The 21,994-nt window shown below is 28.2% G+C and overlaps 2 protein-coding genes across 2 annotated transcripts in view; one reads left to right on the top strand and one right to left on the bottom strand.

Moving 5' to 3' along the window:
- Positions 1–1,810: 1,810 nt before the first annotated feature.
- On the top strand, positions 1,811–15,767 carry LOC107453973 (2',5'-phosphodiesterase 12). Its single transcript, XM_016070999.3, has 7 exons — positions 1,811–2,865; positions 3,765–3,904; positions 7,521–7,683; positions 9,695–9,827; positions 11,512–11,667; positions 12,640–12,760; positions 15,470–15,767. Exons 1-7 carry the CDS (start codon positions 2,039–2,041, stop codon positions 15,727–15,729), a joined length of 1,800 nt encoding a protein of 599 aa, XP_015926485.2. The 5' UTR covers positions 1,811–2,038; the 3' UTR covers positions 15,730–15,767.
- Positions 15,737–21,994, bottom strand: part of LOC122269962 (periodic tryptophan protein 1 homolog) — a 26,676-nt gene continuing 20,418 nt past the window's right edge. The window contains exons 10-12 of the mRNA XM_043045481.2: positions 20,219–20,457; positions 18,188–18,299; positions 15,737–15,956 (exon numbers count right to left, since the gene is read on the bottom strand). The gene's annotated coding sequence lies outside the window, so the exon portion shown is untranslated. The remainder of the gene's footprint in view (positions 15,957–18,187; positions 18,300–20,218; positions 20,458–21,994) is intronic.

Below are 21,994 nucleotides of genomic sequence, written 5' to 3'. Positions count from 1 at the left end.
AAATATCAGAAGTTATTAAATTAAAAATCCGTTTTTTGGTATTGTAAAAAATGTAATAACTTTAAAAAAATTCTGAAGTTTTGTAAAATTTCCTCCCGACTCTACGCCTATGTTCTGACGGACAGCAGATTAACATAATTTTTTTTCGAACATTTTCGTGCGAAATCATAGTAGATACGTTTTTTTTACCTATTTCATAAGGATTAAACGCAATTTAAATTAATAAATGAAAACTTTATTTTATATTTGTAGTTAAAAAGTGCCTGAATTGTTTACTTACATTATTAAATAATGAAATTTCTGCTAAAATAGTTACATAAAGTTTAAAAATAATTTAAGGCCTTCAAAATGATGTTATTTATTAAACAAATGTGAATATGAAAGAGAAAATCGAAACATAAAATTGTACTGCAAGCTATTCAACAAGAAAATTAGAAATAAATTCTAAAGACGAGCTATTTGTAAAATTGTTTTGTAAAAACTTTCATGTAATCATTAAAAAATTAATAATGTTGATTTTTTTGCATTGAAATAAATGTGTAATTCATTTATTTTATCTTACAATTAAATTACAATGAATATTGATTTTGTGATAAAAAATGTTTTGTATCAAAATTTACGATTAACCTCAGCTAAAGCATTTTTAATAAAAACTTATTTAAACAAAAATTTCTCATGAAAAAAATATTTCGAAATTTCAATTTGTAGAAAGTTATTGCAATTTTTAGTGCTTTTTTTTACGATTTTTCTATCACTTTTTTGGTTGTACGATACATTTTACTTTTGCTGCACAAAATATATTAGATTTAGAAACTTGAAATTATGAGGGTAAACAGAAAAAATTGTTAAAATACCTTGTTCACTCTATCAGTAGCCCTCTGAAATGAAACTAGGGAATTAAAATTTGACGTGCAGAGAGAAACATTCTTATTTGTGAGCTCTTAATACAAATTTTGTTTCAAAATTTTAATTTGTTCAAAAGTTACTGCAACTTCAAGTTTTTTTTTCATGTTTTTCTTCTTTAAATATTGTTGTAGAAAATGTTGTCTATTATCTTTTGTTGTTGAAAATATATTTTATCCTCAAGAGATCTTCATTTTATAAACTCGCGCTTGTGCATATGCTAATCAAAAGAGAAAGATTAGGTTTGCTAAAAATAAATCTCAACATTTATTGCGAAGTTTTTAAAAACAAATAATAACTTAATAAAGAGTGATAATAACAGTTCTACATTTGAATTGTTATAAGTTTTGTCAACGAATAAATTTACTTCTTTTCTCTATATTGAGTCACATATTCTGAGTTTTTAGGTAATTTTTTTCCAAGTTCAGATCCAGGTAATCGTTAATTTCGTTGTGATTAATCATAACCTAAGACTACAACTTACATAAAACTATAATAATTACATATTTTGAAAACAAAATATTCTGTATTGTTTGTGGGAAATATCGACGTTTATGGGGAAAAACAATGATCGGGCCTTCCTAGTGCTTCAAAAACGTTATAATTGCTGAAAAGAAAACTTTTGAAACAATTAACATTTGTGTTAAAATAAAACAAATCGCAAGAGATTAAACAAAAAAAAAAGTGATACAATATAATTGATTTCATTTCACTGTACAATAATTTTCTTAGCGTAAAATTATTGCACCACTATTTGATAACCACATTTTTTAAACGATATCAGTTTTTTTAACGATATTAGACTCTGAGGAAATAAATGCTGTTAAGTCATTCGTTAGATAACCGTTACGGAAAGTTGCGCAATACGTTGAAATTACGTAATCATCCGTTAGTAAGTGATAACTCAGTTCTCAGTTTGGCTAGGGCTTGCATTGATCGCAAAGATTCTCTGATATGTACAGAGACATAAGCTAGAAGCTGGTAACATACTTAGTTGAAAAAGATTGGAATCTTGTTCTTGACCGTATGACGTAATCGAAATCGTATATCAGTCTGCTTTGACTTTATTTTTTAAAGTTATTGTTAACTTGTTAAGAAGATTTTGTATTGTTTTGGTTAAGAATGACATAGTAGTATGAGAGATTTCTCTAAATTTTTGATAAAAAATTTATTTTTTAGTTTTAGTAAAGCCAATACATATAGAAAAATGTCAACTTACCGCAAAGCATTCGTTCGACATCTAGAAGCAGAAGATACATTGAAAATTAATTTCTCTTTTGGAACAGCAGAATTCACAGAAAAAAATTTCGGATTCGTTCGTTCAAAGAATGAAAAACTGGAAACTACTTTAGCTCGAATGCAATTAAAAATATTAGATGCCATGACTAAAAAATTATCCAAAAAGAAAAAACGCGCTGTCACTGATGACAATGAAACAAACAGTTTACCAAATATTACCATTGAACTATTTAATAAAGAGGATTTAGTAAGCAATTCTGAAAATTGTTTTAATGCGTGGACCTTATCTACGGAGTTAAAAATCAATGAAGTAGTGTACCAAATAATACAAAACCCGCCCACAGTTCTTCAAATAAGTTTACCAAGAAGCGTAATGGCTGGATTTCCGATCTATCCAAAAATTGGCCTAGAATTCTGTTCCAAAGAACACTGCCAATTTAACTGGTTCAGATCTATATCTAAAAACAGCATTGAAACCTGTTACCAAGATGATATAGTTAAAATCAAGGGTGAAAGTTGGCTACCTATATGTCAAAGCTTCATTTATGTCATTCAAAAGAGCGATATCGGTTGTAGGTTAAAATTAACTTGCCTTCCAAAATGTGAGGATAAGACTGGAGTGGAAGAATCTGCAATATCACCTGATATTGTGCAACCTGGTCCTAAAAGATGTCCATTTGAGGACCGTCATGAATATACAAAGGAAGTAACTAAAACTGGAAGGTAATATTAAAAAATTTTGTATAATTCTGGGGGATATTTCCGTATCTTGATCTGTCGTGCTAACCACAATCCCCGAAGATGCCAAATAGATTTTAAACTTGCACACTGTTTTTAAAACAAATATATTGATGTTTGCGATGGATACGAGTTATACCTTTAGAGTTGGCCCCTTTCTGTGATGTTTTTCTTTTTAGTTTCTTGCTGGCCACTGTCAGGAAGTTGCCTACTTGGCAATAATTCTGCCACAGATCACAATACGGAAATTTCCCCGAATTTCATGTATGCAGAATGCTTCAAATCAAATTTGGCACTATAAAATATTTTAATGTAGGAGGGCTTAAAATTGAAAGTTGAACCACTAAAATTTGACTTGAAGTATGTTTCTTTTTATATCTGTGAAATCTTTCCATAGAGAACCAACATTAGATTTTTTTATGTATGGATTAAATTTATATTCTGTGGATTAATCATGATTTAAATTGTATCTGTTATTTTTATTTGTCAGTGCCTAAACAGTTGTGACTGAAATACAGCATATTAATTTATTGTGGCACTTTTCGGTAAGCCGAGAGCAGGTAAATTCAACTATTTTTTTATTTTATTTAATTTTTTTCTGAACGTCCATTATGAATAAACAAAAAATCGTTGAATTTACTTTTGCCTGGCTTACCAAAGGGCACTCTTTTTTAAAAAAATATTTTATTCATCTTGATTTACCATATTTTCTCCTTAAAACAAGGCAATAATTTCTACTACAATTCTATATATTTATAGTGGTTATCACAGGAACATCTTTTTTACTTAGTTGTTTTAGAATTTCTTATAATCCAGTATGTATTATATTGCATGTATTTTTGAATTATGTGTTTAAATTACAAATAAATAAATTTCTCTTACAGTTTGAGATGTGTATCATATAATATACTGGCTGATTTATATGCAGATACAGATACTGCTCGTAATGACCTTTTTCCCTACTGCCCCATTGATGCATTGATGGTTGATTACAGAAAACAGTTATATTTGAAGGAAATAATTGGTAAATATTACAATTATGTTTCAAAACTATACAAGTAGATCTAAAAGATTAGTTGTTTCAATTAATTATGCAATAATTATAAATGAATTATTAAAAACTTTGTTTCATGTTTAGAACTTCCAGTTGTGATTATAGATGTAGTGGTAGATAGGTGTATGTAAAATATGTGGGTTTTTATAACTTCAGATAAATACCTAAAAATTCATAAATCACTCATATTTATATCATTCATATTTACTCATTTTATGATTTTCATTGAAAATTCAATAGGTATGTTTTTCTTTAATGTTTTACTTTCTTATATATTTATATTTAAATGGAAATTAAAAATCTTTCAAACCTTCAGTTAGATATCCTATCAGACGTTTCAAGTAGATTGTTGGGCTAAATAGATTCCATTTTAACATTAGATTTGATCATTACAGTCTTTTGAACTTCCTATTTAAATGGTTAGAAGCACTTTTATAACTGTCATGGCATAGCTTTGAGGAAATCACATGTTTGTGAAAATTTCTGCATCATTTTGTGTGGAAAATAACTGAAATAGAGCTAATAAAAAGTGAGTGTCATAATAAAAGTATTATATGTATCCTTTTAGGTTGTTTTGAATTGTAATTTGCATGATTTTGAAAGTTTATCATTTTATGATCATCTGTTAATGTTGGATACTAGTGAAACAACATGTGCCCACTCAAAAAGATTAATGGGACATTAATTTCCCAGGGGCCTAACAGCAAGAAGTGATCCAGATTTTGACATAAACTTATTTGTAATATCAATGCTTAAGAAAAAAAAAGAAGAGAAAAAACTATGTTCTGCAAAAAAAAGAAGAAAAAAAGCTTTCTTTACAAAAATTAGAAATTAGTATTAAAATATATTGCATTAAATAGTTTATCTGTTATTTATTAAGCCGAAAAATTTCATTCATATATTTCATTCATTCAAATACCAATTATTTGTGACAGCGTTTAACTTTTTGAGCAATGGCATATGTATACATTAAACGATACTCAAGTTATAGCTCTAGAGGTACATAAAAAAGTTGTACCTAGTAGGGTGACCCGGGGTAATTCACGATCATTCTGTTTCTGGGGTAAGTAATGATCACCTAAGTTTTATTTTTAAAAAAATTATTATTTTTTAAATTTAAGACATGGACAAGAATGCTTGTACACTTTACTAAAGTATAACTACATTTACTTAATAATAATTTTTTGTTTAATCTAACAAAATAAGTATCTTTTAAACTGCCTTCTGTATTTTCCATTTCAAAGGTGGGTTTCAAAATGTGCACTTTTCTGCAAAGATAATAAATATTTGATAATAATAATTTGATAATAATTGATAATAAATATTAAATATTCTCTTAATAATAAATATTTTGAGTCACTTTCTTTTTCTTTGATATAAAAGTAGTGTAAGCTTTTGTTCAATTGTTTCACATCTACTGTAAACATGATAAATGATTATAGGAAACTATATCAAATGTTGCCCCCTACAGATGGGGTAATTATTGATCACTGGGGTAATTCCTGATCATTGTCATTTCTTCTTATAAATAGAATATAAAGTAGCTTATAAATACCTAATTGTCTTTTCTTAAATAACAGTTCATATTTCTTAAGTGGAACAACTATAAGATATATTTTAACTGTATACAAGACTGTATTCTGATTTGCACCATTTCTGATTTGTCTTACCTTGCTTCTATCTTAATTTTATGTGTGTACATCGTTAGAATAATTTTTAAGTTTATAAATTAGCCTAGTATAAATATGGTGAGAAATTATAAGCCTAAAAAGGATACTAAGCTTCTAGAAAACAAAATTAGTGAATTTTTTTTAATGATTGAAAATGAAAATTTCAGTGTGAGAGCTGCTGCCAGAGCTGTTGACATACCTCATTTAACTTTTCACTTTCCCTTAATGAAGTTAAAAAATCCAGCAAAAGTAACCCATGTGGGAACTCTCTTATATTTCAGAAGAACATGAGAATGATGATTGCCTAAAATGTATGGCACGATGCAAAGATTTTTGAAAATTTAAAGTGCTAATCGTTTTTCGTGCTTTTAAATAAATCATTTTATTAGCTGCTTAAACATATCTTTTTGGTTTATTTGTTTGATCTTGATGTCTTATTTGTTAATTACCATTATATAATTATTTTTAAACTGCCCCTTTACAATAAAAACTGGTGATCAGTAATTACCCCAGAAGTGATCAGGAATTACCCCAGAAATGATCAAGACCAGGGGTAATTCTTGATCACTAAAAATTTAAAATCTTTTAAATTCTAATTAGATTTTCAAACAAAAGAAGGTGGCATTGGACTCACCTCATATAGCCTCAAACTTACAGTAAATATTAAAATTCTGTTTCGAATAGTTTTTTTCACAAAATAGATGTTTGCGTTTTTTGATCAGGAATTACCCTAGGTCACCCTACCACACATAATGGAGCATTGAGATGAATTTTCTCTCTTATTTTACAACAGCGATGGAAATACTTATAATACTTTTGCTGCCTACTATGCTGCAATGTCCCATACTCATACTTACCCTGGTTTGTCTGATTCAATGTCTGTCTTTAATGACTAAATTATTACTAAAATTCAATACATATAGAGCTTTGATAATATCTCAAACATCTCTTGAAAATAGTTAAATTTAAAATCAAAGCACTTTCGTGCGGGTAACAACTAGACGGTAAAAAAAAAATTGTTTATTATATTATTTAAAGCTTATTAAAAAGTTTTGAGATTGGAAGAGGGGTTAAATACAGTTGGGATGTGCTTTCGGCTTGGTTACCTTTAAAACTTATATGTTTTACAAGATAATTTGGAAAAGTGACCAAGCTGGTCACCAAAGAACGATAGTAGTGAAATAATATTTGATTAGTTTTCTTAATGTGAAAGTGGTTGTGGTTTGATCCTCTTTAAATTTATAATTCTATTCAAAGTTTCCGAATATTTGAGGTTTTAAAACTAATAACAAAGTTAAGAAATTTTTGCTAGAAATATATTTTTGAAATGCAAAAATTAATTCTCATTTCAGGTTATTGATTATAGAAAGTTTATCATACAAAATGTTGAATAGATCAAATAAATGCTTTTCATTATTGCAACATTTGATTTTCTTCATATTATTAAATGTAGCAGTTAGAATATAGTTTGTTCTGATAAATTGGCATAATAAATTTCTACTTTTTGAAATTTTAAAGGCCTCATTAAAGCTTTTTTGCTTTCATCAATTTTTTTTTTTTTAAAGAAACCACATCTAGATTGTCTTAAACTCAATGCAAAGGTTTGATTATAAAATATGTATATACAGCTCAGCACTAAATAATAGCCTTGAGTTTGTAGACAAATAGGTTAAATTAAAAAAAAATAATAGTAAAGAATTACTAGAATTCTTAAAATTTTATAAAATTCAGAGTTTTCCAGCTTCAAAAAATATTATAATTAATTATTAATTTTCAAACTTAAATTAGTCCAAACAACACAGCATTTCTGTAATGTTTCAAAAAGAGTTAAATCATGAAGGTTTTACACTTTCTTTTATTCTCACCTTTTTTTTTCTTTCAAACCTATTCTATTCATTTGTTATGTACTTTAATAGGTTATAATGGAGATATAATTTGTTTGCAAGAAGTTGATCGTAAAATATTTTCTGATGATCTGCTTCCGGTTTTGTCCACAACTGGATTGGAAGGGCTGTATAATGAGAAAGGTGGAAGAGTTGTTGAAGGACTCGCTTGTTTTTACAGAGCTTCCAAGTTTAAGTATGTATCAATATTTTCCGTTTAATTAACAAAAACTTCTCTATGATTTATTAGTTAGTACCCAAACTTGCCTTGAGGCATATATTGCCCAACTTGAAGTAAATATTGCTAAAATTTGATGTAATATTTTTTAGTAAATTTTAAGTCAATGACTATGTTTTCATAAAAGCTATTTTGTAGTAAATAAACATAGAAGGTTAGTCAACAAGACCAGCAAGTCTAGAGACGGCAGAGGGAAAAAACTTGTTTTAAAAACTGATAAAATTTGTGACTACTTTTTTTTTTATTGATTACACTAATGAAACATCAATATTTTCTGTTGTTTTAGTACTGTTGAAAACATCTCATTTATTCTTTATTATTTTTAACCATATATTTTCTTAGTTTCGTATTCTTTTTCGAAACAATGCATTGGAATTTAAAATGCGTAATTATCTTTTCTTGTTTGAATGCAAGTAAATGCTTTACAGCTCTAGATTTCAATTGTTCTTTCTTGATAGCTTTTGAATTAAAACACTATATATTTATAAAAACATAGATAACTTAAATAAAATTTATTATTCTTCTTTAAACTATTTTTTATTATCCTTTTTCTCTTAATTGTGTTATGTATATATATATATTATTTTATAACCATAGTTGAACAGCCGACCCAATTTTTGGGTTTATGACTACGAATGTTCAATTCCGTAGAATTGTAATTTTGTACTCAATTCAGAAGACAAAGGAACTCCTGGATTAAGTATTGGGAGAAATTTGCCTGCATGAAGGACTTTTTGATGAAGCGCACATTTCCATTGCATGGTGACGAAAACCTCCCACTATTAGCCTAACGGCAAAGGGACTCTAACCCTTGATCGGATTACTGCAGAGGATATTTTACATCACCACTGAGATCGGTGCGGAATTTGTATCGAACAGCCACCCGTTTCACCTTATTGGAAAGTGAACACTCTATCCCTTGAGCCACCATAGCTCATATATATATATATATATATTTATAACCATCGTTGAACAGCCGACCCAATTTTTTTGGGTTTAGGACTGCTAATGTTCAACTCCCTAGCCTTGTAATTTTGAACCCAATCCAGAAGACAAAAGAACTGCATCAAGTATTTGGAGAAAGTTTGCCTTCGTGGAGGTCTTTTTGATGTGGCCTACATTTGTGTTACATGGAGAATAAGACTACGAAAACCTCCCACGGTTAGCCTGACAGCAAGGGGATTCTAACCCATGATCCATCTACCATTGAGTATATTTTTACGTCAGCACTGTGTGTGTAAGCCGGGCGCCGTATTCGTATCAACCAGCCATCGCTGGGATTCAAACCCGGTTCAACTCATTGCAAGGCAAACACCACGGCTCCACATATATATTTGAACAAAAATATAAAAAACAAATTAACCGAATTGAATCCAATTAATAACAGGAAAGCAGCAATAATCCAACTATCATTAAAAACACTTTACAATAATCAAAAAATATATATATCCCCAAAATAAAGATTAAAAATGAAAATCACTGACAACACGTCAGCGTCATCAGGGGGCAGTACAATGCTGCCAGAACATAAGTAGTTTCTGTGGTCAAATGCAAAATACCACCAGCAATAATACCCTGACCGCCTCAAAAAAAAAAAGAGTAATAAACAAGAAACTCTTTAGTCAAGTCAGGGTATGTCATAAAGATAGTCAGGTAAAGATGATATACTAAAATCTCAAAAGTAGAAGTAAATATAATCTGAGGGGGAAATCGATCTTTCGGATGAGAGTCAAATGATGTAGCAGGTTTGAATATTAAATTAGTTTATATACTAAAATAGAAAACAAAACTAAAAATTAAATATCTAAAGTTGTAAGTAAGACAAAGATAGAAAAAATAAAACCAAACTAATCAATTGAAAATATACCTATCTATCATAGGATGTAAATATAAGATTATGCTAATTTAATGTTCTTATTTTGTTTCTTTCGCTTTTATAATTGTACTATTAAATGCATTTTAATTGTAGACTTATTGAATCACACTCAATTATCTTAAGTGAAGCTTTCCCAACAGAACCAGTATTGCAGAAAATGTATTCTAAAATTAATGAAAATGAAAAACTAAAGCAGAAAATAATGAGCAGAACTACTGCTTTACAGGTTCGTGTGTTTTTACTATTATCATAACTTATTTAAATATGTTTAAGCATTATTGCAGAAATTTTGATATTACAAATTAAAAATTTCAGGAATATCGCCATGCTTAAGCAGTTATTCTTCCAATTTGCAGAATATGCTATTAAAATTTAGCACCTTTTCTGAAAACTTTAAATTGTGTTATCATAAATAAGTTTTAATTTGGTAAATACAGATCATAAGTTAGTTTTATTTTATAAGTTGTAGTTTTTTTTATAACTTTAGTTGAGGAGGAAGAGGTGCCTTATTTAAATAATGAGAGAAAGCTCATTACAGATTTTCCCCAGTAATCTTGCAAATATTTCTTTTTGTAAGACTTAGTGTACAAAACATTTTCAACTTATCTAGAGTATATAATGCCATTTATGTTTAGTTTGTGCAGTTCAGCCAATTCTGACTCATTAGCCATTTAATTTTATTTTCAACCAATACATTCTTCCTTAGATTGAAAAAAAAATTATTTGAACCCAATTTTATGTTTATTACTTTTGAAATAATTAAATCTTAATAATTTTTTTACTGTGTAATACAAAAATGTTTTTTCATGGTACCTTTTTTAACTGGAATTTCATTCACCCAAAGATAATCTTTTAAAACAAAATGCTGGTGATTATTATTGGTATATTTGGTTACGTAACTTATAAACTAATATAAGTTAAACATTAAATTGTTTGAAATTGCTAATATTAGGTAAGAATTTCAATATGAAATGTTTTAAATTATCTTTTTAGCTATAAATTATCAGTAGGATATAATTTCTTTTGTTACATTTGAGTTATAGTCTTTAACAAATTTAAAGTTTTCTAAAATTTTAATTCCATGCAAGTAAACTTGTTGTCAACATTTTTATATTATATATTTAATTGCTTTAACTTCGCCATGTGAGCAAAATTTGTATAAAAATCCTTCGCTAAACAACTCTAAAAAAACTGGTTTGTGATGCAAAAAAGCAACCAAATCATATATAACTAAACTTAAGTACACCTTTAAATGAGTTTATTTTAAATGTAAGAATTTTTATTTTTTACTAAGTTACCTTTAGTCTATTTTTTTAAGCTAATAATAAATAAAATTTTTAATTTTTGAAAAGCTGATATAAAAAAACCCTAATAAGAAGCTATTCATAAATATCGTATTTTTTTCTCAATATATTAAACCCCCTTTGTCACACTTCACAATATCCCTACCCCCTTGTCATACACACTTTCAATTCAGAAACATAGCACTTCATTGTAGAACAAATTTGAAATTTTATGTTTTAACTTAATGCATTTTAGTGACTTTTTTTAACTAAAGATTTTTTGTATACTTTTGAATGAAAAAATCATGAAAATAAATACTATAAGATTATTTAATCTGCTAAATTAAACTGTTGTCACACTTCTTGTTACCACTTTCCTCGGACTCAGTTTCAAACTGGACATCCTTCCTGTCTTCCAAGAGTGACATTTGTGGATATATTTTACATATCCACAAATATATATATATATAAACTAATATATTTTATATATAAACTATTTTATTCATAATTATTTTAGATTTTTATTTATATAAAATGAGATGAAATTTTCACACTTTTTTAGAGATGTGTTACTGTAAAATTAATATCATGAATTTATTAATAAAAAAAATTTACCCTCTTGTTTAGGTGATTCTTTTAGAGAGTACTGATGTACCCAAGAAGAGAGTTCTTGTAGGAAATACTCACCTATACTTCCATCCTAAATCAGACAACATTCGTCTCATTCAAGGATCATCTTGTATTTTATATTTAGAAAGTTTACTTCTTAAATACAGACAGCAAGTAAGCCAATTATTTTTTTAAATCAATTTTTAATAATTATTATAGAAAAATTCTATTATTTTTTTTTTAGCATTTGCACCAAACTTTCTACAGAATTTGGTAATTTCACATGAAACACTTATCTATTTTGATATGTGAAGAGACTTATTCTATTATTATAAATAACAAAGATATTTTCATCATAGAAAATATTGAGAGAAATTAATTGCCGACAGATCTAACATACATTACGAAATATTTGCCTAATTTGTCCGTTTTTACTCTTGATCTGATTCCCCATAAATGATTTGAAGTATTCCATTTTTTAAACTATGATGAATTATGTAAAAATACTGTCTTTAGTTTGATGTTGTTACGAATTTCTGCCCGACCAGAAGAGGGTGTTGTAATCACTCACAATAATTTTGTAATCACTTATGTGGCAGGTAATGGATTGAACTGGATAGCTCATTGGCATGCCCCATTTCATATCATATCATTTCATTATTAAATTTGTTTGTTATTAAATATGGTTTCTTTATTAATGCACCCATTCACCACAGAATCATTCTGCAACAGATGTGCACTTAGTTGCTTTGTGTTTTTGTAAATGTCTACATAATAAATGTACAGCTATGTCTACATAATTGGTGTGTCGTGGAGCAGTTTTTATTTTTGACAGGGTGCCACAACTGGGAAAAGTTTGAGAACTACTGTCTTTCATTTAATTATTGATATAGCTAATTATAAGTATATTGAATCTTAAAGTAAAAGTTTTTATAGATTGAAGTCATGCACACCTATTATGAACTATGGATTTATTTTTATTTGAAATGTTTTTTAATTCTACGAAATATATTAGTCATTGAAGAAATAAATAAGAGATCTCTCAGAGAATTTGGATAAATATAGAGCTTGCATAATTTTGGCTAATTTAAATAAATGAGATGTGTTCAACGTTTTTAAGTTATTAATACAAATACATATTTTTAGGACCCATCACATACAACAGGACTTATATTTAGTGGAGATTTCAACAGTTCTCCAGATTGTGGAATCTACCAATTAATTACTTCAAGACATCTAAAAAATACATTCAAAGACTGGAACAGTAGTGAGTATTCTTTCTTTTTTAAAAAAAATTGTCAAAAGATAGTTGAGTTTACCGTATTTTTTTCTTCTTAAAGAAACTTTCACCATGTTTTTATTATTATCTATAAGAAATTTATCAGTTTTTGAAAATGTTATGAAAATCTCTCTCTCTCTCTCTATATATATATATATATTATTTGAAGGTAAAATGACCCGAAATCAATACTGTAAATATTTGGCATGTGATAATTAGGCCTGTCTGAAAACTTAGTTACAAAATATCCAGAAACCAATACTGTGAATATGTGGCATATGGGCAGGTCTGAAAATCTGATTCTACCAATTTCCAGGCCTATCGCATGCCATCTATGCTACATATGTAGCTGCCAAAATGTATGGCCACTGAGAAAAAAAAAATTAAGTTTATACATTAAAACTTAAATATTGTGATCACTTAAATTGTAACATTTCAATAATTTTAACGTATGTCTTAAGAAAGTCTATAAATTAAGCAGTTATAATTAGATTTATTAGCAGTTTACTTTTAGAAAATAGATCTATAGACCCTACAAGTTCACAGCCACATGCCAGAAATTTACAGTATTGGTTCCTGGACAATTAGTAACCAGATTTTTAGACCTGCATAATTGCATCGGCATGAACCTTAGATACTGTATGATATGTAATGCTTTATCAAATATCTAGAATTCAATACTAATAAGCATATAAGTGTCTGTAAATATCTGCAATTTTATTTTGTTCATCTATGTGTTGGTTGTAATCTTGGAGTCAAAAAAATTTAAAATTATGAAGTATACAAATTATTAAAATCTACTTTTTACACAAAATTATATTTAGATAAATTAATTTTATAATTGGGTGCAAAAATATTTTGATTAGTTTAAAAACTTTCCGAGGTAGCCAAACATTGAAAATATCATAGACTCAAACTTTTAACTACTGTTTGGACTAATTATTGGGACCAAATTTTCTGTTACCCCCAATATTTTAGGTGCCAAAAAGGCTTGTCAGACTAGAGAAAGTACATTTTCCTGTCTGATTTGGCGCCCTTAATTAGCATATTTTAGGTCACTCCTTTGAATGATTAACATTTGCCCTTAGTTCGTAAAAATCCGATCATTAGAACAAAAAGCTGTTTAATTAGTTGATGTATAGTAGGTAATATAAAAAAGATATCAAAAATATTGTTTGATAACTAGTTGGTTTTGCATGTGGAACAATGTTTTTTATGGTTTGAAAGCCTCACTTTTAATATGTTAATTAATTAATGCAAGCGATTTTTCAAATTATGAAATCAGACAAAAATATAGAGTTTCTCTGAATAAACATACCTCTTAGTTAGCCAGATTTTGTTGGCTGACCTTTAGAATATTCAGCATTGTTGCAATCTAGAAAATATCGTCTCAATAGTTAGGCAAGTCGAAAAATTTCATTTTATTTTTATAGCTTTTTAAGTGAATTAAAATTTTCTGCCCGCAATTATAAAATTTGTTTATCTACAGATAATTTCCTATTAAAAATTTTAAAAATTATTAATTTAACTTCTTTTTTAAATTGTAAGGCATAAAAAATTTTTACGCCAATTTAAAGTGTGCAATTTAAACTCACTGACGGTTCTGCGCGTAAAAAGTCTTATTTTAACCTGCAGTCTTCCCTGCATTAGAAAACTGGTTTTTCCATAGTATTAGATTGGAAAATTGGTGATAAAGATTCTCCTAATTTTACCCATCTGCTAAACCGCCAGTGGGTTAAAAGACAAAATTTGGATGAAAATCTAATATTACATCGAAACTATGTGATCAATTTCTTTCAAATTTTGTCTTTTAAATTAAATATTTAAAAATTTATGTTTTCTTATATTAGTGTAATCTTATTAAATCAAGTAATAAGAATAATTTTTGGATAAACAAAATTTATAATTGCAGGCAAGAATTTTTAAATTCGCTTAACAAGCTCTCAAGATATAGTGAAATACGCATCAAGGTGTCATAACTTTTGACTACTCTCTTGCCTCTAAATTAAAGTCTTCCGTCGATACATAGCTGCCAACATGGATAGGAAGAAATCCAGTAGATTTTACGAAATAATATAAATTTCATGATGATTGTTGCGTAATGTACAAAATATTTTACACATAGGGAATTTTCGGGATTCTTATAGTCATCAAAAATAGAAAGACTGCACTATTTTACAATTATGATTGACATTATTTTAAACATACTTGAAATGTTACGTTTACTCATAATTTTGAAAATTAATAGGCATTTAATTAATTTAAGAGAGATCTACATGAAAATAAATTGAACATTTTAGAACAAAAAGTTTTGAACCGATTTCTATAAATGAGATTCATTTCATTATGTATTAGTAATACATAATGTACAAAAACCAGGAGAATTTCTATTAAACCTGGCAAAATCCAGTAGAGTTGGCAGCTATGCTTCTCTATGTGTCAGAAATCCAAATAAGGTGAGAAAAAAGGCATATTTATTCTGAGAAAATCAAATTTCATAACTTAAAATATCATCTGCAAATTAAATAGCATATTTAGGTTACATTGAGATTCAGTCTTAGAGCATGTTATAATCTGATCATTAGATCAAATGTTATTCAGAGTTAGGAGGCTTCCCTAGACTTCAGCGGACACTCTGTATATCCTCTTAAATAACTGATTTACAATTCAATTTATGTTGTAATACTTTAATTTTAGACCCAGAGGAATTTGTGCCAGGCTTGGCTTTGGAACATTCATTATCTATGGCAAGTGCTTGTGGCATACCAGATTACACCAATTATACAGAAGGATTTGTTGGGTGTCTAGATTACATCTATTATGATGCATCAACTTTTAAGGTGTGTGACGTGGTGCCTTTTCCTAAGCATGAGCAAGTCATTAAAAACAGAGCAATACCAAGTATAGAATTTCCTTCAGACCATTTAGCATTAATAAGTACATTAGAATGGAAATAGGCTAGTATTTATTTTATATGAATAAATTTATTGTCATAGGTGTGTTTTTTCTTTTTTCAACTTCTTTACAGGATGATCAGCACTGGATCCTTCATCATATTTTATTTTAGAATTCTGTTTAGTGTCTCTATCTGATTTGATGGATTTTTTTACCTTCTTCATAGATGTGTTGGTGTCAGCTGCTGGCTGCTTTTGTTGGTGATTTTTCTTTTCAACATTCACTTCACCTGTAAGTTCAGTGTCATATAGTAAGTAAATTTGCAGGAAAAAGGAGTATAACAAGGGTTTTCGGTAGATGATTTACTGTTTACAATATTAAAAATCTTCAAAACAAAGGGAGCTAGAAGAAAGAGGATTTTTTTTTAAACTTTAGAAGTGGTTTAGGTCATACATACTATAAATAAAGTTTAGAGGTTTGAGGGGCCGGCAATAAATCACAGTTATGTTTTTGAACACCCTATGCCAAAATAGCGATAAGCTTGTAACTTATTATGTGAAATAACTGCACGAAATTCGTAAACTTGAATATTCTTGAAGATATGGACAGTTTCAGACACATTGGGATATTGTTCAAAATCATATTTGGCAATTGGAAGAAAAAAAAAATCCAATTCTAATAGTTTCTAGCAAATTTCTAAGAATCTGCACTTTTTCATTGAAAGTTCTAAATGACAAGGGGTTTTCCAATACCATTTTATATAATACAAAATTTAATAACAAATGCTAATACCCTAAAAAGATGGTCCGGACAGCAAGATGTGATGGTAATAGGAAATAAAACATAATTTAATAGGGTGTTGTCCCATATAATGCAGATGTCATTTTTAATTGTGAAAACTGCTTACCATATAGAAAATTGCTAGAAATGTTTTGAATTTGACANTAATGATTCTACTAAATTTTAGCCTATTATCCAGTTATAGCCTTATTTCCTTACAAGTCTATGCCACAAATCCTATTGCAGGCTGAACTATGACAACCAAGCATTATTATCCAATAACACAAATTTCAATAATTAATTTAAAATAACAAGTACTATTTTACATTTTAATAGAAATGAAAAGAATGACATTTTTTAATCAAATTTGCCATAATAAGGATTGAAATATATATAAAATAAAACCTACCACTTTTAATTTTCTTGTTTCCACATGACTTAACTTTACCAAATCCCAAATTTTAATTGTTTTATCCATACTTGCTGTAACTAATATATTGGGATGCATTGGACACATTTCAAGACCTAAATTAAATTATAATATTTAGATAATAAAAAAATATGTATTTATGGGATTGATAAACAACATGTTAATATCTTGGACTTAAGAAAGAATAGTATTATATTTAAGGAATGTGCACTTCAAAGCTACAATATCTTTTTTATTTATTTATTTAATCCAATGAAGAATATCACACTTTTATATTAACTAATTTAAGAAAAATTAGAATCACAATGTTGGATTTTTAAAATCACATGAACATGAATCACGGTATTGAATTTTAAAATCGTGTGAATATGAATCGCGATATTGGACATTGGAAATGCGAGAATAAGAATTACGGCATTGGATTTTAAATTCGTGTGAATACAAATCGCGTTACTGGATTTTAAAAACATGTGTATACGAACCCCAAAATTGAATTTAAAAATGCATAAATACAAATCGTGACAGTGGATTTTTAAATCAAGTAAATACAAATCGCAATATACGATTTTTAAATCATGTGAATAAGAAGCAACATGTTACTTTTAATTTAGGTAAATACGAAAATCAATGTTTGATATTCAAACCGTGTGAATAAGAATCAAGATATTTTTCTTAATGTTATCTTACAAACTGCATAGTTTAAGCTTTCAGTGTTAATACCTTTTTTTTCCCATTAAAAAAATTTATGAACGATACAAGAATGAGAAAGTATTTAATTTTTAAAAAAATTCACCTTATTCCCAAATATCAAAAATAAAATGTTTTTACCTAAATTTACACAAAGAATTTTACACTAAAAATGCATCTATTAAAAAAAAAAAAAAACTGTACTAATAGCGTTTTTAATCTAACTGTATATATTTAAATAATATTTTTCATTTTTAAAAGGAATCGTCTCATATTTTAAATATCTTGGTGAAGTATTAATCTTAATTCTTATAAAATATTTTACTTTAAAAGTGGGCGAATGTGCACCAAAATTAATTGCCTTGTTTGACGAACTCATATAAATAATTATAACACAGCCAAATTTTTTTGTCATAATGATACTACTTTAATTTATGCATATCACTTTACCAAAGGCAATATTTGAAAATTAAATATTTATAAACAACATTATATAAATTCTAAAGTTATTTATAAAAATACTGCTTAATATATATTTTAAAAACCTAAATCATGTAACTAATGTTTTAATAATTAGTAAGAAAACCAAACAGTTTAAAATAATAATTTTGTAAAATACATACTGTTGGAAATATGTTGTAAATCTAGGATTTTCAAAGGATGAGACCTATCATTTCCCCCAATTGCTAGAACTGATTCAGCATCTGGAGCGAATTTTGCAGTATATATAGATCCCTTAAAAATAAAATTGTGATAAATACCTTGATACTGAGTCAATATTACAAGTGCTTAAGAATTTTATTTTAATTTTAAAATAATTATTATTAACTTAGTATATGTTCATAGAGAAACTAGATATAATGGTACCAAGATCAAACATGGTTTTTGTATTATTGCAATTAACAAAATTAAAATTCAGTTCCAAAACCTTTCAATTAACAAGAAATACTTTTTTATGTGCCATACAAAATAAAATCAGGTGAGATTGTCAAAAGCAAAAGGACACTAAATAAAAATAATTAAATGAAGCCACTTGAAAAGTGATTAAGGAGACCATTTTGTGTGCTATAAATTTATAACCTAACAACATTTTTGTTCAAAATGCTGTTTCATGTAGTAGAAAGCATTTAAATTGCTATTATATATTAAATAATTTAGAGCAAGTTTGGTTCAATATGTGCCCCTTATTAAATAAATCTCTGAAGCTAGGTTAGAGGTAGGACCAGATCTATTACGTTGAGGAAAGGAAAAATCTCTTTGCACGCTTCAGAATCAGTTTATGTTTAGAGCAAATATGAGGAAAATATTTACGTTTTGGGCTTTAAGCTTAGTTAAATATGACATAAAATGAACACGTCAAGTAGCTGTCTGTTTACTGGTCTATACACATAGGGAAAAAAATGCCAGCAACAAAAGTTTATAGTAGCAGCATTATAATCAATGATGCTGCTTAATTTTATGATAATGATACATTTAATTACTGCCTGAAAAATGAAAGAATTTTGTTTTTAAGAGAGAGTATGAAACTTGAGAAATTTTTAATGAATTTGAGGGGACAAAAGATTCGTAGCAGCATTTAAATAATAGAATACTTAATACTTAAGAATAAATACCTCAATGATTTATACATTCTAAATTGTTTCACTGGGTTCTTACTCAGTTTAAAAAAAAAACTGACTTTCCCAGGTTTTTCAACTTTCAATATAATTCTAGTAGGCAGGTACTTTATTTACGCCACACTTGGGCAGCACAATAGGTCTGGGAAATATCCCCGAGGATGAGCTGAAATCATACCATCACAAATTTGATCCCCTGCAGAGGGGATGGCACCTCTGCTTTGGTAGCCGATAACCTGCTTGCGAAATAGAGCATAGAGCAACTATAGAATCGTTTAACATGGACAATCTCAGTCGCTATGCAGGCTGATCAAAATGGTCACATACCTGCTTATTGATTGCAGCCAGTGATGCTTGACTTCAGTATACTGCCTTTACGATCAGTCTACTGTGGGACAACACAATTCTGTACCAAATATTTGTTTAATACATCAATTGCGCTCTAAATTGATTTAATATAAAATAATTTTAACCTCATTACAATGAATTTTTTTACAAGAATTAATTATTAAACTTCAATGCCTTCTTATTTTCCAGGTTTTAGCAACAAAATAAAAAAAAATGCAATATATTTTGTTTTATAGAAACTTGGCATTAAGTATTTATTTTCTAACCAATTAAGTTAGATTCTTATAGAATTGCAAGTTAAATTTTTTTGTATTTAATTTAATGTTTTTAAGACTAGAAAAAAGAGTGAGAGATCTACAAAAAATGCATAAGTCTAATCAGTAAAACAATTTCAATTTTGCATTTTTCCCTTAGCATGGACTTAAAATTTTCTATACTATTTCAGATAATGATTCTACTAAATTTTAGCCTATTATCCAGTTATAGCCTTATTTCCTTACAAGTCTATGCCTCAAATCCTATTGCAGGCTGAACTATGACAACCAAGCATTATTATCCAATAACACAAATCTCAATAATTAATTTATAATAACAAGTACTATTTTACATTTTAATAGAAATGAAAAGAATGACATTTTTTAATCAAATTTGCCATAATAAGGATTGAAATATATATAAAATAAAACCTACCACTTTTAATTTTCTTGTTTCCACGTGACTTAACTTTACCAAATCCCAAATTTTAATTGTTTTATCCATACTTGCTGTAACTAATATATTGGGATGCATTGGACACATTTCAAGACCTAAATTAAATTATAATATTTAGATAATAAAAAAATATGTATTTATGGGATTGATAAACAACATGTTAATATCTTGGACTTAAGAAAGAATAGTATTATATTTAAGGAATGTGCACTTCAAAGCTACAATATCTTTTTTATTTATTTATTTAATCCAATGAAGAATATCACACTTTTATATTAACTAATTTAAGAAAAATTAGAATCACAATGTTGGATTTTTAAAATCACATGAACATGAATCACGGTATTGAATTTTAAAATCGTGTGAATATGAATCGCGATATTGGACATTGGAAATGCGAGAATAAGAATTACGGCATTGGATTTTAAATTCGTGTGAATACAAATCGCGTTACTGGATTTTAAAAACATGTGTATACGAACCCCAAAATTGAATTTAAAAATGCATAAATACAAATCGTGACAGTGGATTTTTAAATCAAGTAAATACAAATCGCAATATACGATTTTTAAATCATGTGAATAAGAAGCAACATGTTACTTTTAATTTAGGTAAATACGAAAATCAATGTTTGATATTCAAACCGTGTGAATAAGAATCAAGATATTAGCAGATTCTGATGCAGTTCCAAATATTCAAAATGGCGAAAATTCGCCAAACCAAAAGTATTGCTTGTATGTAAGCATCTCGTTAGCGGGAATTAGCAAAAGTTAAATCTGAATTTTAGATAGACGAACTCTGTGAAAATTTTGTCGGATAAGTTTTTGATTAGCGAAAATCCGAGAACCAATGGCGTTGAGAAATGTGATATTCCTAGAAAAATTACATGCTCTGCTCCTAATTTTTAGATCCAGAAGGATAATACAAAAGAAAGAAGAAGAAAAAAAACGGAATTCCAGGGTACTCCCGGAATTCAATCACCCCTGCATTAAGTAAAAGACTGCTATACTTAATCTCTTCAACACAATTTCAAAAACTGATTTGATTAAAGCTGGGGCATATTTTATCAAAATTTTAAATTTACTAAAATATAAATCAAAATATTACAAGAAAAAAGGTTTATTTTCATTCATCATGGCAAGGGCACTTTCTTAACTGTAGCAACCATGCCTGTCAACTTTTGCTCTTTCCAAGAATAATTTTTGTAAGTGGCAGTGAAATGAAAATTTAAAAATAATAAGCAAAAATATTTAAACATTTTGCCTGAACCTATACACACTATAAATAAATCAAGCATTAACCATGGGTGCAAGTCTTCCGTCCCCAGGACGGATTTCCGTCTTTCGAAAATGTCCGCGGACGGAAGAAAGACGGAATCAAGACTGACTCGAAGACGGAAATCTGAATTTATTTTTTCTGTCCTTAAAAATATTTTTTAGGTCTACGTTATTGGTCTACTTTCTTATGTCCTGTTGTTATTTTATCAAAAGACAGATGAATAAATATTTTTTGTACAGTATTTAAACCAAGGATGAAAGACTTCCGCGAAAAAGCGAAAATCCGCTTTTTTTTTCTTCCTAATTTTGAAACTTTCCGACTATGTTCCAAAAACTAAAATTTTTGGGAAGTCCTATTGGAGAAACCCAAACCGCCCGAACGATAGTCGGGTTACCGCGACTTCCGCTATAGAGTGGAAAGGAATCTAAGCGTTTCGTTTCGACCACCAATATTTGATTTTTTTTTTTTTTTTTTTTT

Source organism: Parasteatoda tepidariorum, chromosome 1 (assembly GCF_043381705.1).
Source record: "Parasteatoda tepidariorum isolate YZ-2023 chromosome 1, CAS_Ptep_4.0, whole genome shotgun sequence".
NCBI classification, from domain to species: Eukaryota; Metazoa; Arthropoda; class Arachnida; order Araneae; family Theridiidae; genus Parasteatoda; species Parasteatoda tepidariorum.
This window is presented reverse-complemented; position numbering and strand designations above follow the sequence as displayed.